Below are 13,514 nucleotides of genomic sequence, written 5' to 3' on the forward strand. Positions count from 1 at the left end.
AAGGTGTGTTTTAAGCTTTGTGACCAAGTGTAAACAAGATCAAGATGAGGTCAGTTCTTCAAGTTCAACTAAGGAATCCCAGTTCTTCAAGAACTCTATTAAATTACCTCCCCAGGTTTTAGGTCATTCTTGGGTTCCCATTGGATCCCATTTGAATCCTGTTGAGATATACTGTTGATACTACTGGACAACACCAAATTTCATAAAATTCTTTGAAGCAGAGGAGAAAGATCTGAATGAAAAAAATCTAGGAAAAGTTAACTCTAGAATGGGTTAAAAAATTCTTAATATGCATACTAAATGGTCTAGCTTAAACTTTTTATTGTTCATAATTATTAGTAATAACCTGTAAACATATAACAAGAATATTGTAAAATGGATTCACAGGTCTTTAAAGTGAAATATGTTCATCAATGCTATTCATACATATAATCTTATATTAGCACAAAACTACCTAAAGCAGGAGTACACAGTTATACATTTTTCTTTAGAAATGCTGATTAATATCCAGTATGTCAGGGAAATGTATGCTTTGGTTAGCTGATGTATTAGTTGATGTATTAGGTATGATGAATGCCCCTTTATCCTTTTAGTTTTTATTTTTATTAGTATTATTTTTTTCTCTTTTACAAGTAAAAAAGCTAAATTTTGAAATATATCCAGAGATCCCATTAAATGTAAAGTGTATTTGATTATGATGTTTGTGAACGGGCACAAAGTATTAACTAAAAGGAGTTGAATAATTTCCGGAATATAAATTCTAAAAAGAGGGAGGAACTATTTGCCAAATTTAAGTAAGTTGCTGGCTGTGTGCAAGAATGAAAATATAAGAAAATTTTAGACTGCGTATAACAGAGACAACCTGACAGCAAGGCTAATTAAATAGTAGTTTTGTGTCTTAAGGCAAAATACCAGAAGCCCTGTGACTTGGCATGGAGAAACCATCAGAGAAACAGAGAAAATTAGATATTTAAATAAACACTCCTGCTGCTCTAGATAATTAAGAAAATTACTCTATATAATTGAACAGAAGCAACTGTATCCTGAGAACCAGTCAGGTTTGATGAGTTTCATAGTAAGAAAATAGGAAGTACGCTGCTGGTATCCTATTGGCTCCAACAATGGACTTAAATGACCTCATATGCTTTTTATTTTTCTCACCTTTCCAAAGTTTTAGTGTTCCTAATGTCTATAGGGCAGTACAAGGGTATCACCATTGGCTTTCTACTGAATAGCTCTATAGAGCTGTTGAGCATGTTCAGTGCTAATTAGAAAAGAGTGCCTTTCTCAGGCTTCAGGCAGTGGAAGTTCCCAGTCTATTTCCCAGACTTTTTTGTCCATTGAACAGTTCTACTAGAAAGGATACTTATTTAGAACAGGTTGGAGAGGATGCAAAATGCTAATTTTATAAATGTACTATCAATTTGATGCTTTTGTGGGCAAAAGTGTTTATATAAAGCTGAAGAGAAGTGCCAGTAGAAAGCTAACATCCTTGAAGTGTTTGACTTTTTGTTCAAATTTATTTTTTTTTTCAAACTTCTCCTACTGTCGAGCACTTCCTATGAAAAATTATCTTGGGTGCAGTTCCAGTAGGTTACACTGTTCTCAGTTCGCACTGTTGTGCTCTGCCCTTCCTATTGTGATCCTGACCCCTCAGTAAGCTGACTGAGAGAATAAAGCTACTCTGAACGTCTTTGTTATTTTTTAAATAACCTTGAGCCAATTTAGCGAGGGCTCAGATAAGTACCGGTATAGGGGAAGAGGAGAGAGGTGCAGGACCACAGTGGTACTGGTGCAGAGCAGCGTAGTGTCCTGGAACTATCCTGTGACATCTGTAGTGTTTGCAGTAGGTTTACGCGTAGCTTATGTTTTGCCAAAATATTACCAGTACTATAGAACTCTTCCTTTATCTTACAGTGTGCCAAGTAATTGGCATGTATGACTACACTGCACAGAACGATGATGAGCTAGCATTCAATAAAGGCCAGATTATAAACGTCCTTAACAAGGAAGACCCAGACTGGTGGAAAGGGGAGGTGAATGGACAAGTGGGTCTCTTCCCATCCAACTATGTGAAGCTGACAACAGATATGGACCCAAGCCAGCAATGTAAGTGACCCTCTCTGCTGTCATGCTGTGATTTTTTATGTAGTACTTTAAGATGAAACATGCAGCATTGCTGTGATTCTGCTGCGGTTTGCAGAACTCAAAGCTTCACCACTGCTGCACTTGTCAACGTCTCTTTGAAGACCTTCCGTAATGCAAACCTTATTTTATGTTTGTTTTATTTTTAGTTCCCATCCCCTTTGTAGCATGTTACCTTTTATCATTTTTGCACCATGCTGTTTACATGCCTGACTCATTTTCCTAGCTTGAATTTGCTCATTGTTTTGTTTTGCTTATGTGTTGTTTTCCTCCTTTTTCTAGGAATCATATGTTGTCCATCCCCCACTCAGGCTTGAAAGTCCTCAAAGAGACCCACTATCCCATATCACTGCCCAGAGGGATGATGGGAGATGCAGCCTTGATCATGTGGCTTCCAGCATGATCATCTACTGCCTTCTGAGTAGAAGAACACACTGCAGAGCAGTTTACCTCATTTTACATTAGTTGCATGTAATCGCAATGTTTGAGTTAATTACCTACAGATATAGACGCAAAATTAAATGAAACAAACAAAAAAACACAAAAAAAATCAGAGGATAGTGGGTCCTTTTGTGGCTTTCATAGTTACCAAACTAATTTTTCCACCTTTGCACAGGTGCTTTTGTAGTTTTAAGATTATTTTTAAATATATATTTTAGCCTTCTAAAGGAAAAGTATAAATTAAATTTCTTCATTGCAATTTTGTTTGTGCAAAAAGACCCACTATCAAGGAATGCTGCATGTGCTGTTAAAATTGTTCCAAATGTCCATAAATTTGAGACTTTATGTATCTTTCTTTTTATTGTTCACTTGTCCAGTGTTGTCAATATGTCTTTTTTTTTATTATTATTACAAAAGAACAGAAGGAGTTAAATCAGTTAAAGGAACTTTAAATGTGCCCAATTACAGATAAGGTATTTTGTTGTAGTTCTTGTACTGTATGTATCAGGTGTTCCTTGTTGAGTGTATAATACATTGTGGAGAGAAGAAATTAACTTCCTTCCAATGCAAGAGATATTAACCTTGCATAATGTTGTTATCCCAGTTATGTTAATTTTATTTTGCACATTACTTGTAGCTGCATACAGTTAGAAAACATCCCAGTTTGTGTTTGTCTCAGATGTTTCAGTTTTGGCATTTTCGTATCAGAAATCAATAGAATGCTACATTCATGTGAGATTTGAGAATTAACTTTTTTTTTTTTTCATCTTGGTTACATGAAGTTTGATTTCTCATTTTTACTTTCTCATGACTATGGAACAACACTTTTTGAACAAGTAATTTTCCTGACAAGAAAGAATGTATAGAAATACTCCCTGCAATTAATTTCCAATGTTTACATTTTTTTTAAACTAGACTGTGGAATTTATACAAATTAATATTAAATGGAGCTTACAGTCAAGTTTATGTAGTAGGTGTGCTGTAGCTAAGCCATGTTTGTCTTTCCAGCATTAGTTACAAGCTCTTGATGAAATGCCTGGTGCTGTCAGTGCAGAAACCCTCTCTACCCAATGCCTCAAGCACAATATAGCAATTACACTAATTACTTTACCATTTCGTTATTTTCTGTTTTATGTATTTCATTTATTTCTGAATTTCATGCTGGCAGTGTTGTAGAATTTCTAATCCTACCCCATCTCCCTCCTTCTGACCCACCGTGCAGTGCAAAGAACAAGTGAAGCTCCGTATTCAATTGCACTTCAGTATTTCATCAATATGAATGTAAAATATATAAATATATAAAAACCTGCAGCTTTAACAACTGTAATACAGCCTTTAAAATTAGTTACATGTATAGATAATTAAATTCTTCATATAAAAGCTAGACTAAAATGTGTTTGTTGTCTTGTTGCTGTGTACACACAGAATTCACCAAGTGGCATTAGTGCATGTAATGAATTTGCCACCAGAATAGCCTGAAGCCCACCTGTTTAATTTCAGAATGACACTTGTGTTGTTTCTTTGAATATTATTTGCATATAATTATTCAGATTGATCATGATTAACTGCAAACTTTTGCACCTTTCTCTTTTCAATACTTTCTACATGTTACAAATCAGTAGATATTTTTGACACTATATTAGTAGATATATTAAGTATACTTTATTGTTTTACCATGGGTTTACATTGACTTAGGCTCTGTGTTATAAGCCAGAAGCTCTAGTCTTAAAACATGCACAATTGCACAGATTTTCTTTATTTTTAGGATAGTATTTGACGTGCACAAGTTTTTCATTTATCACCCTGCCATAAAAAAAAATCTTCATCACAACCACTTGCTGAAAAATATGCTGCCTAGTATCTGACAGAAATTGAACGTAACTTAATACTTGTAATTTTCAGTGCCCGTTGTTTTGCTTACTGAGAACTATGTAGCCAGATTTTTCTCCATTATTTCAATATTTCATGCATTAAAATGTTATTTTAATGAAAGGGTATCTCTATGTTCCCATAACGAGCTATTGTGTTGAAAGATTTATAGCATGACTAAAAGCATTTGTCCAAAGGGACATTGTGGTTTTTATGACTTGAGGCTAGGAACACATTTTCTCTAAATATTGAAATATTGGCAATACTTTGGTTATAGGGGATTCAGGGGATTCAGATGCTGTTTTTTTTTTTTTAATCATTATGTCAAGTAAGAAAAAAAAACAATTACAATATCTGCAGGTTACACGTTTTCTAACATGCTTCTTAAAAATGCTGAGAGTGATGTCTCATAAAAGGTTTTCAAAATCAGTGCCCTAAATGTTCCTGGGGTCAATTTTCCACTGAACTGAATAGAACAGCCTGAAGTTGTCCCTCTGTAGCCACGCACACTGGTATACGTTGTGCCAGGATTCCTCATACAGAAGAGTACTGTGTATTACTCGACAGAGCAACAGCTTTATAAACCAGTCTATTCTTGAGCATAGTTAACTCACAAAAACCTCAAAACACATTTAGAATGTCCTGGACAAAGATATTCAAACCAGTGTGGCTTATATTGAAATTTGTTGTTGAAATATCTATGATGTTTATTTACTCAATTATTAAAATTCTTAAGCGTCCTACGACAGATCAGCATGGTAGTGTTTAATCTTCCTCATGATCAGTTATCTCCCGTGAATAGCAGAGGACATTATATTGCACTTATTCTTTTTTACCTGTTTGGATTTTTGTTAATATATATGAGAAAGGGAGTATGAAAGTTATTCTTTAATAAAGGAAATGGATTATTTCCATCAAAAAGAATAGTTTTTTGGGGTTGTGTCTCGATCCAGTTTTGACTCTCTACTCCTCACTGGTTTATCTGAGAAGATGTTTAACCTCCTAAATCACACAATCCCCGCCCAAAAGCCACAGATCCGGACTGCAGCAAGCAAACCTTGTTGGAACAAACACTTGCCTCCTGGGATGGAGATGTGCCCATGCTCTTGTCTCTTCAGTTCTTGAATTTTTGGCTGCAAAGCCAACAAACACTAATCCCAGTCAGGGCTGAAACAAGATCTACATTGTCAAAGATAAGAAACCATTCAGATGATTTTCATTTTGATGAAATCTTAATGAAGATTTAAGTCATCTTAAGTCAATATTAAGAAAAAGAGCAAGAGCAGTGTCACTAATGCCTAATCAATTGAATGCATTCTTTATATTAATTTTGATTTGTGAAGTCCCTGGTACCATTGCATCAAATCAGGAAAAGGAGCTGTCAGCTGAGGGATGTAGATGAGACTAGATTTAGGGATTAACTGCAACTGGTGGTGGGTTTTTTTCCTTCACAGTTTTTCCGTTTATCTAGAGAAGAATTTCCTCTGTGTTCAGATGCTCAGGAAGCATTTCAAGGGATTCGTTAGTATCAATTCCAGTACTTCAAATCTATCCAAGGCAACTCACGGTCTGTGATGCTGGTTTATCAAGAATGATCTGCTTTGCATTCAGAATCAGATTTATTTAAATCTCAATTCTTTGGAGTTTCAGTGGTATCTCCTTCAGTCCCCATGAGCTCACTGAACACGTTTTAAAACAGCCTATTGCCATAATCTTCCTGTAAGGCAGCAAAGTGACTGCATGTTCTGATTTTGTTCTCTGTTTTTAAGGCAGTTGTTTAGTTCTTCATGATTGTTGTCTCTGGCTCTTTAACTCCTTATAACATATCTCAAATATTATCTGTTTATGGTAAGCTAAACAGAGAATGCTAAGACCTTTTGATTCTAAGCCCTGAAAGAATATTTTCAGAAGATTGATGAAGTTAAAAAAGTAAATTATTTTCGTGAAGACTTAATTTCCTGGATGTAGATCTCACAGCCTTTTGTACTTGTTGTTAGTTTGCAAAGGAATATTTTGCCTGGAATAAGGATTCATTTTGAGTTATTGTCTACATGAGGAGAAATTGTGAGAGTCATCTTAACTTTACCTGGCATAACCTAGTAATGTTAATAGTATGTGTAGACATAATTCTAATAGAGGCAACAAATTTCCACCATTTGATACAGCAAGTTTCATGGCTGTTTCATTCCCCTCCACGTTGTTAAAAAAGAGAACAAAACCCAAGAAGTAGCAGTTTTGCTTCACCTCAGCACAAAAATTCAGATTGCAATGTCTGTGTGGAGCCAGAAACTAATTTGAATCAAACATATAACTCTTCTTCTGTAACTTCTGTTAAGCCTGTGGAACAACACAGATTAGGAAGTCAGATTTTAGAACAAGTTTAATCTTGTGGAATTATTTGAATTAAACGTTTCATGGAAAAGGTATTTGATAGCGTGTTTAAGTGGAAAGATGTTTGTACCTGAGGTAGCTCTTCTACAGCAAGTGAGTTCAGAGTTTTTAGAAGGTGCTGGATTCCCATAGCCCTGTGAGACTCTGTGATCAAAGGATTTGGCTCCATTTTCCAGCATAAGTTTCTCATTTGTTTCTTCATGTCTACCCCACCTTTTTGAGTCAGACCCCTCAGCAGCAGCTGTACCCAGCAGCAAGAAGCAAGCTCTCTGCTTATCCTCCATTCAGTTCCTGACCTGCGTGTTTGGTTTGCACCCCCTGATGCTGCCAGCTCCACTCATACCCACCAGCATACAGCTGTGAACTGGTGCCAGCACAAGCAGAGTACTGGTCTGAACCAGACTCACATCAGTGCCACAGACAAAGGGCTTCTGCGCCCTGACCCTACTTGCTGAAACCTGGTTTTGTGTTTTTTTTTTTTTCCATCACATTCTTCTCTGCCAAGTGCAGTTTTCTCTGCTAAATAGTTTCATGTGTTGGAGTAATTCTGTATCCAGATGAGCGTTAAAATCCATCTGGTTTGATTACTTCATTTAAGTTTTTTTTTTAGAGGGGAAGACCTGAAGCCAGGAAAGGTGATGGCTGGATATTGGCATGAGGAAGTGAAAATTTAATAAAATGTTTGAACTGTTAGAATACTAGTTACCACATTTCTGACCCCAAGTGAAGTACCTGCGTGACATCTTTATTTTTGCTGCTGACAATGTAAGACTGGATTGTGCGGTTCCTTCAGATTGGACCTGTGCCTTATGCTCTTGACTGATTTGCTGTTACTGTACAAGTAAGTGGTCAGGGGCTCAAGATAGGTCCTGGGTCATAATTCAGAGGTGAGATTTCAAGTTATCTGATGTGATAAACCAGTCCAGGAATCAGTTAAGTCTGCCGCTGTATGTTTTTAGATGTATCCATGCCCTCACACACAGGATTTTATTCTCCCTTAGAGGATTCTGGAAGGGGAGTGGTGGACACATTCTCTTAGTTTCTGAAAGGATTTAGAGGGTTTCTTTCCCAACTGTCTCACCTGTCTTCTTCCCCACCTTCCCTTGATTTAATTCTAAAACAAATTTTTGCATAGAAAATAAGGTACTAATGCAAAGCGCTGCAGAAAGGTTTTGCTGTTGCAAAACGAAGATTATGGTAGTCAATCAAAAGTGTATGTTTTTGAATACTACAAAACTAGCATTTAACACTCAGGCAAGTTTTAGAATTAAAAAAAAATAAATAAATAGAAAGTGTTACACAAGATCCTTGAGTTTGTTTTTTGGCCTGTGTGGGTTGGCAGTGGCAATCCCTCTCCCTGGTAACAGCTGATCAGTGTGAACAGAAGGAGGAGGTACATTTGTTGCTGGTGACGGGTCTTAGTGAAAACAAAGCTGTGTTTCATATTTTGCAAGTGGGACTTCCCAGGCTTGTTTCTTTATCCTACTTCTGTACGTCCTGGAGGGAAATGCTCTGCTGTACCAGTAAGTGGGCATGCTAGTCCTGTTAAGAAATTCTAAACACGCTGAAAGCACTGAAAATAGCTGTGAAATGTAATTTTGCATCACAGAAGATAGAGAAGGAAAGGTCTGTTGGATCACCAGCTGTCCTCAGCAAAAGCTTGAAATAGTCTCAGCAGCAGGCCCATCCCGCAAGACGTGCGCAGGAAATTGGTGGTTGTATCTGAAGTGAGTTGATAAGAAGAATGAATGCACAAACGCTGTAATCTGTCTGAGGGAAGGAATGCTACTGAGGTGCCAGGTGTGCAATTTCTCCTTGCTTAAGCTTTTGGAGGAAAACCATGATGTAATTTTTTACTGCTTCTGGTTCCCTATAATAGAACAGACCCCTGTCTACTGTGATCTTGTCGTTACGGACTGGGCCAGTATGAGGTTTCTGTTGAAATCTGGCAGTTACATTGTTTAGAAAATTTCCCCAACTTAGAAGAAATCAGAAATTGTGCCTATCTATATAGATCAGTGAGTTCCACAGCAGAACTGTCTTTTTGAAGAGGCACAATATGGTGGATTGCTTTCAGTCGTAGCGATTAGCTAAGACCCATGTTGTCAAGGCTGTCTTTGCAAGAAAAAGGGAACAAAGCATTTATTTTTTGGAATGATATTTTAAATTATTGTGTTTACATTTTTAGAATCCCTCAGTTTTGCAGGTCCCATGGTGATGAGAAATCGAAGTACAGATTTCTAGGTACAGCGCTCATACACAGGTTCTGTAAGTCCAGACACAATAATCAGTCTGGTGAGCATGCATGCGTGCCACTGCTTGGATTCATAGATGTTACTCGACTGAAGGGCAGAAATTTGTGTATTCACTGCACTGTGAACAATCCGAATTAGCTATCATAAGTTCTCCGTTCTCTTCTGAATTTACTAGATTTTTTGTAGTTAAAGATTCAAATTCATCTTCTGCAGCCTTTCAGATGGAATCCAACACTTTCACAGAGTCAGAAAGAAAATATGAAAGATTGGGGAACTCTGATAACTAAAAAGGCAAATTGCAGTGCTTAATTTTAAGTAGCCGAATGGCCGTGTGCTTTAGGGACTGTGAGCTTTAAGCTAGAAACCAACCAGTTCTATGCTAAGGTAAGGTGCTGGACTTCACCCATAGCAGAACATTCCCATTTGTCAGGGGGAATGTGTGATATCAAGAACACTTCACAAGGAGTTTCTTTTAATGGAATGAATTCATGAATGATATTATTACAGCTGCATGTGGAATTTGGATGTTCATAAAAGTACTCTGCACAGTACTTTGGCTTCCATGAATAACTAGCTAGAGCCCTATGGCCTTGACATTTCAACTCGAAATGGAACCCAGCTCTTGTTTGGTGCTTATGATGCAAAGATGAGAAAGTTCTTAGTATCTGTGTACCTAATAAAGAAAATCCTTTATGAGAAAAGTCCCTCCTGCATATTCTGCTCTAACTGAAGTAGGCTATTTTCCCAAATACTTAGTGTTCAAAGACAGGCCATCTGTTGAAGTTCAAAGTAGCCCGTTTCAGTCCCAGCTGGCTATCTGTCAAGCTAGCCACTTAAATATTGTGGTTCAAAATGTTAAATGCTTCCTCTAAAAGGCTGGTGGTTGGAAACAACACTTCAAGCCAAGGTCATCAGCATCTTTGAACACTAAAATTCCCCAGTCTCTAGAGAAAAATCATTAAACACTTTGTTCACTTTTAATCAAGCTGACACTGCTTGGGGAGAACTGATTCTGTTCATTAGACCTCTGATTTACATAACTAAGAAAGCACTTTGAAGCAGTCATTTATTAAACAGAATTGAAACTTTTGGCTTTTGAAAAGTGCCTGGTATTTTGATTATTTTGACATTAAGTTGATAACTGATATTTCTCAAAACCAACCTTTTTATTTTGAGCAAGGTTTGAATCGTGTATTTTAAAGGACTGCAATATACAGAATCCCAAAGGAGCATTATCAGTATGCTACGCTTCCATTCTGATCTGTGTTTATCCTAATATAGAGGAAATTACCTTGATTGTCTGTATCTACTTTTTTTTTTTTTAAATCAAACTTTTCATAACCTTTTCTGGAGCACAGATTAGTGAAAGCAAGTAGTTCCAAAAGTAGTTCATGAAAAATGTAATGGTGATACTTGTGGACCATGCTAGTTGCATAGTGCAGAATCAGCTCCTGAATTACATTCAGGAAGCTAAAAATGTAGGAAATACTAAAAATGCAAGAGATACCATCTACTTATTAACTTTATATGCAAAGAACTGAAAGAGTTGTCCAGGGCATGATATGATTAGGAGCAGTAGTGGTTTGCTTTATGAAAGCATTTGAGAATGTCTGAACTAAAAATACACCTATTAGATCTCATTGTGTTGGTGTAATGATTGATGCTGGTGAACAGTTAAAAATAAAAAGCTTTGACCATTTTAAACCCCATGAAGCAGAGGTCTCACTGAATGTTTTCAGTCAGATCCTTTTCAGTAGGAAGAACTGTTTTGATGGGGAATATATTGAATTTGCCAATACTTTGTTGAGGGATTGGGGAAAGAATTAAACTAAAGAATATTGATTGTGTCAAGTCAATATTCAAAGAAAAACATTTTAAACGTTCTTCAAAGCAACTTTTATTTTTGACATACATTTTTTTTATACAGAAACATAATGAAAATAGTGTTACAAGTGTTGAAAGGAGAAGAAAATATTTTGCTTGCCAGTTTCAGAAGAATTGAATTGCTCTATGTTGAAAAAATACTGTCCTACAGGGAAAAAATGTAACTAAACATTCTGTTGTATTTCAGAATAGAAAATAGAATGTGAAATTTGAAATTTATTGTAGTATAAAAATTCTAAAATCTACACAGGGCAAATACACAGGAGGTGGTTTGCAAGAACAGAAGGAAAAACCTGGTAGAAGATGAGTTCTTAATTATGAACTTTTCTCATGGATTTAAAGGTATAGGAGAACAATAATCAATCCCTTTGGCTTGGTCTATAAATTAGTGAAATATGTGATGTGATCTGTGCTGACCTTCATGTGCTTTGGCTCAGATCCTTCAAATTTTTTGAAGCAATTTTTAATTGAAATGTGAAGAAGTAAATAAACCCTACAGTACCGTCTTGATGAGGATGCCTATTTTGACTAGCATGATTAAGGCTAAACTTGAATTCAGAGTATAAATATGCTGACAGCTGAAATTCCAAAGTGCCCATCAGAGCATTAAGGGTCACTATAGTGCTCTTCCTTAATGCGATTCCCTTTTAGGACAAACCTATATGTTCTTTGGCAGTAATGCCAGGTGAAGTCTTTGCCCCCTTTTTTATTAACAGTAATGCATTTGGAGATTTATTTTACAGTGTGGTTCCAGCTGAATGACACACCTAAAGGGACAGTGAACTTCGGAGAGAGGTTGGAAATGGGCAGGTAGTGGTGAGGGGGACTTTTAAGGTTTGCCACCAGAGAAGAGACATTTTTAGAAATCCTGTTAATGCCACAGGGAAGTCTGTTTTAGTTGTGTCTGGACTGCATGCTTTCATTCTAATGAGACCTCCATTCACTTGCCTTATTAACTAATTATCACCTAGAAATGGCCTTGATTAAAAAAAAAAAAAAATTAAAGACAATGTTTTGAGACACTAAGGGATAAAGTATTGTAAGCATTGTGCTATTACATGTGAATTATGATTAAATGAAGAGGCAGTAGTTACTGTTCATTAAGCATTATTTGACCTACTACAGATCTGGATCAATTTGAAAGTGACCATAAGTAAAATCTAGGATTCTTTTGTGTTTTCCAGGGTGTGCAGACTTGCATCTTCTGGATATGTTGACACCTACTGAAAGGAAAAGGCAGGGATACATCCATGAGCTCATTGTCACAGAAGAGAACTATGTAAATGATCTGCAGTTGGTCACAGAGGTAAGAAGGTGCAGCATTTTTAGGAGCAGGTTTTATTCACTCATGTTTTTGAATGGATCAATAATTTCATTGTGCAAAGTCATTTGACATCACTGGTCTGTTGGACTTCCTAGGAATGATCTGTATTAAATCTTCATATATACATATATGCGTGTATGGGAGTGTGTGTAACTAGTGGTAAGCCCTTGTGTTACCATCACCAAAACACTGATGTTTAAATTATCTTTCCAGTAAACACTTTTCACTCCAGATTTTGAAGTTTTATTTCTCACGTGTAAGCTCCTAAAGCTTGAAGCACATTGTGTGCCAGTTTCCACATTCACAGTAGCACTCAGTTATCATTTACTCTGCTTCTCTTTAAATGTTACAAATTACATCTCGTATGTGAAAAAAAAAAGGGAATTTGTATAGGCTTTTGATGTGGGTAATTCTTTTCATAGAGAGTGAAAGCTCTTTTTTGAAAAAGAGGTCAAGGTATGCAAGCCTGAGACACTATGAGGTAAATCACAACTTCCATAAAGGAGTCCAAATTCAAATGTATTTTCAGTTGTATTATCAAAGTAGTTCTGGGATATTTTACAGGAGACCTCTAACTAAAATTCCCAAGCTTAAAACAGATTATCCGGGTCATAATGAACACCACCAACACCAATTCAGATAATTCTCTTTTAAATATGCCTCTCACAAAGATATTGTTAGGGAGCACCATGGATCTTTAGGGCATAGTGCATGCTTGAAGTCTGTTCCACTGAGTATCATGTGCTACTCTGATGTAACGTTGTCTTGCCTCCAGACTAAGGAAGTCTTAGACATCATCAGCCTTAGTCACTTTAATTATACTTAAGATATGCTTTCTAAATTGCTTAATTTTCTGAATCTATAGATCTTCCAGAAACCACTAATGGAATCTGAGCTGCTAACAGAAAAAGAAGTTGCTATGATTTTTGTTAATTGGAAGGAGCTGATTATGTGCAATATAAAACTACTGAAGTAAGTTTTTTTTTCCCTCCATACTTAGCAACTAAAAAATCATGGTCCTCTCCCCCCAGTTCTACTTTTAGCTGCATGAAAATATTAGCCACTTACAAAAATAGTCACCAAAAGAGTATTTGCACTTAATTTGCTCTTGGTGAGCCTGTACTCCAGAAGGCAAGGTCAACTTCTCCTGAAGAGCGGTGCTTGTCAAGGCTACCCAAGTCCATACATTTACTTCCCATTATCTC

At 36.5% G+C, this 13,514-nt stretch overlaps 1 protein-coding gene across 8 annotated transcripts in view; it reads left to right on the forward strand.

Annotated features, from left to right (window-relative positions):
• Window positions 1-13,514, forward strand: part of ITSN1 (intersectin 1) — a 126,436-nt gene that overhangs the window by 102,014 nt on the left and 10,908 nt on the right. For 7 of the 8 annotated variants that reach the window (XR_010825302.1, XM_066978287.1, XM_066978265.1 and 4 more), the window contains 3 exons: window positions 1,918-2,109; window positions 12,170-12,291; window positions 13,175-13,281. Coding sequence is in view for 7 of the 8 variants with exons in the window: in XM_066978287.1 (XP_066834388.1) it covers window positions 1,918-2,109; window positions 12,170-12,291; window positions 13,175-13,281 (421 nt within the window). In the remaining variant the exon portion in view is untranslated. Of the gene's footprint in view, window positions 1-1,917; window positions 2,110-2,427; window positions 3,983-12,169; window positions 12,292-13,174; window positions 13,282-13,514 lie in introns of those variants that run through there. The other variant, XM_066978291.1, reaches the window with a different exon arrangement.

The sequence above is a fragment of the Anser cygnoides genome, chromosome 1 (assembly GCF_040182565.1).
Source record: "Anser cygnoides isolate HZ-2024a breed goose chromosome 1, Taihu_goose_T2T_genome, whole genome shotgun sequence".
NCBI classification, from domain to species: domain Eukaryota; kingdom Metazoa; phylum Chordata; class Aves; order Anseriformes; family Anatidae; genus Anser; species Anser cygnoides.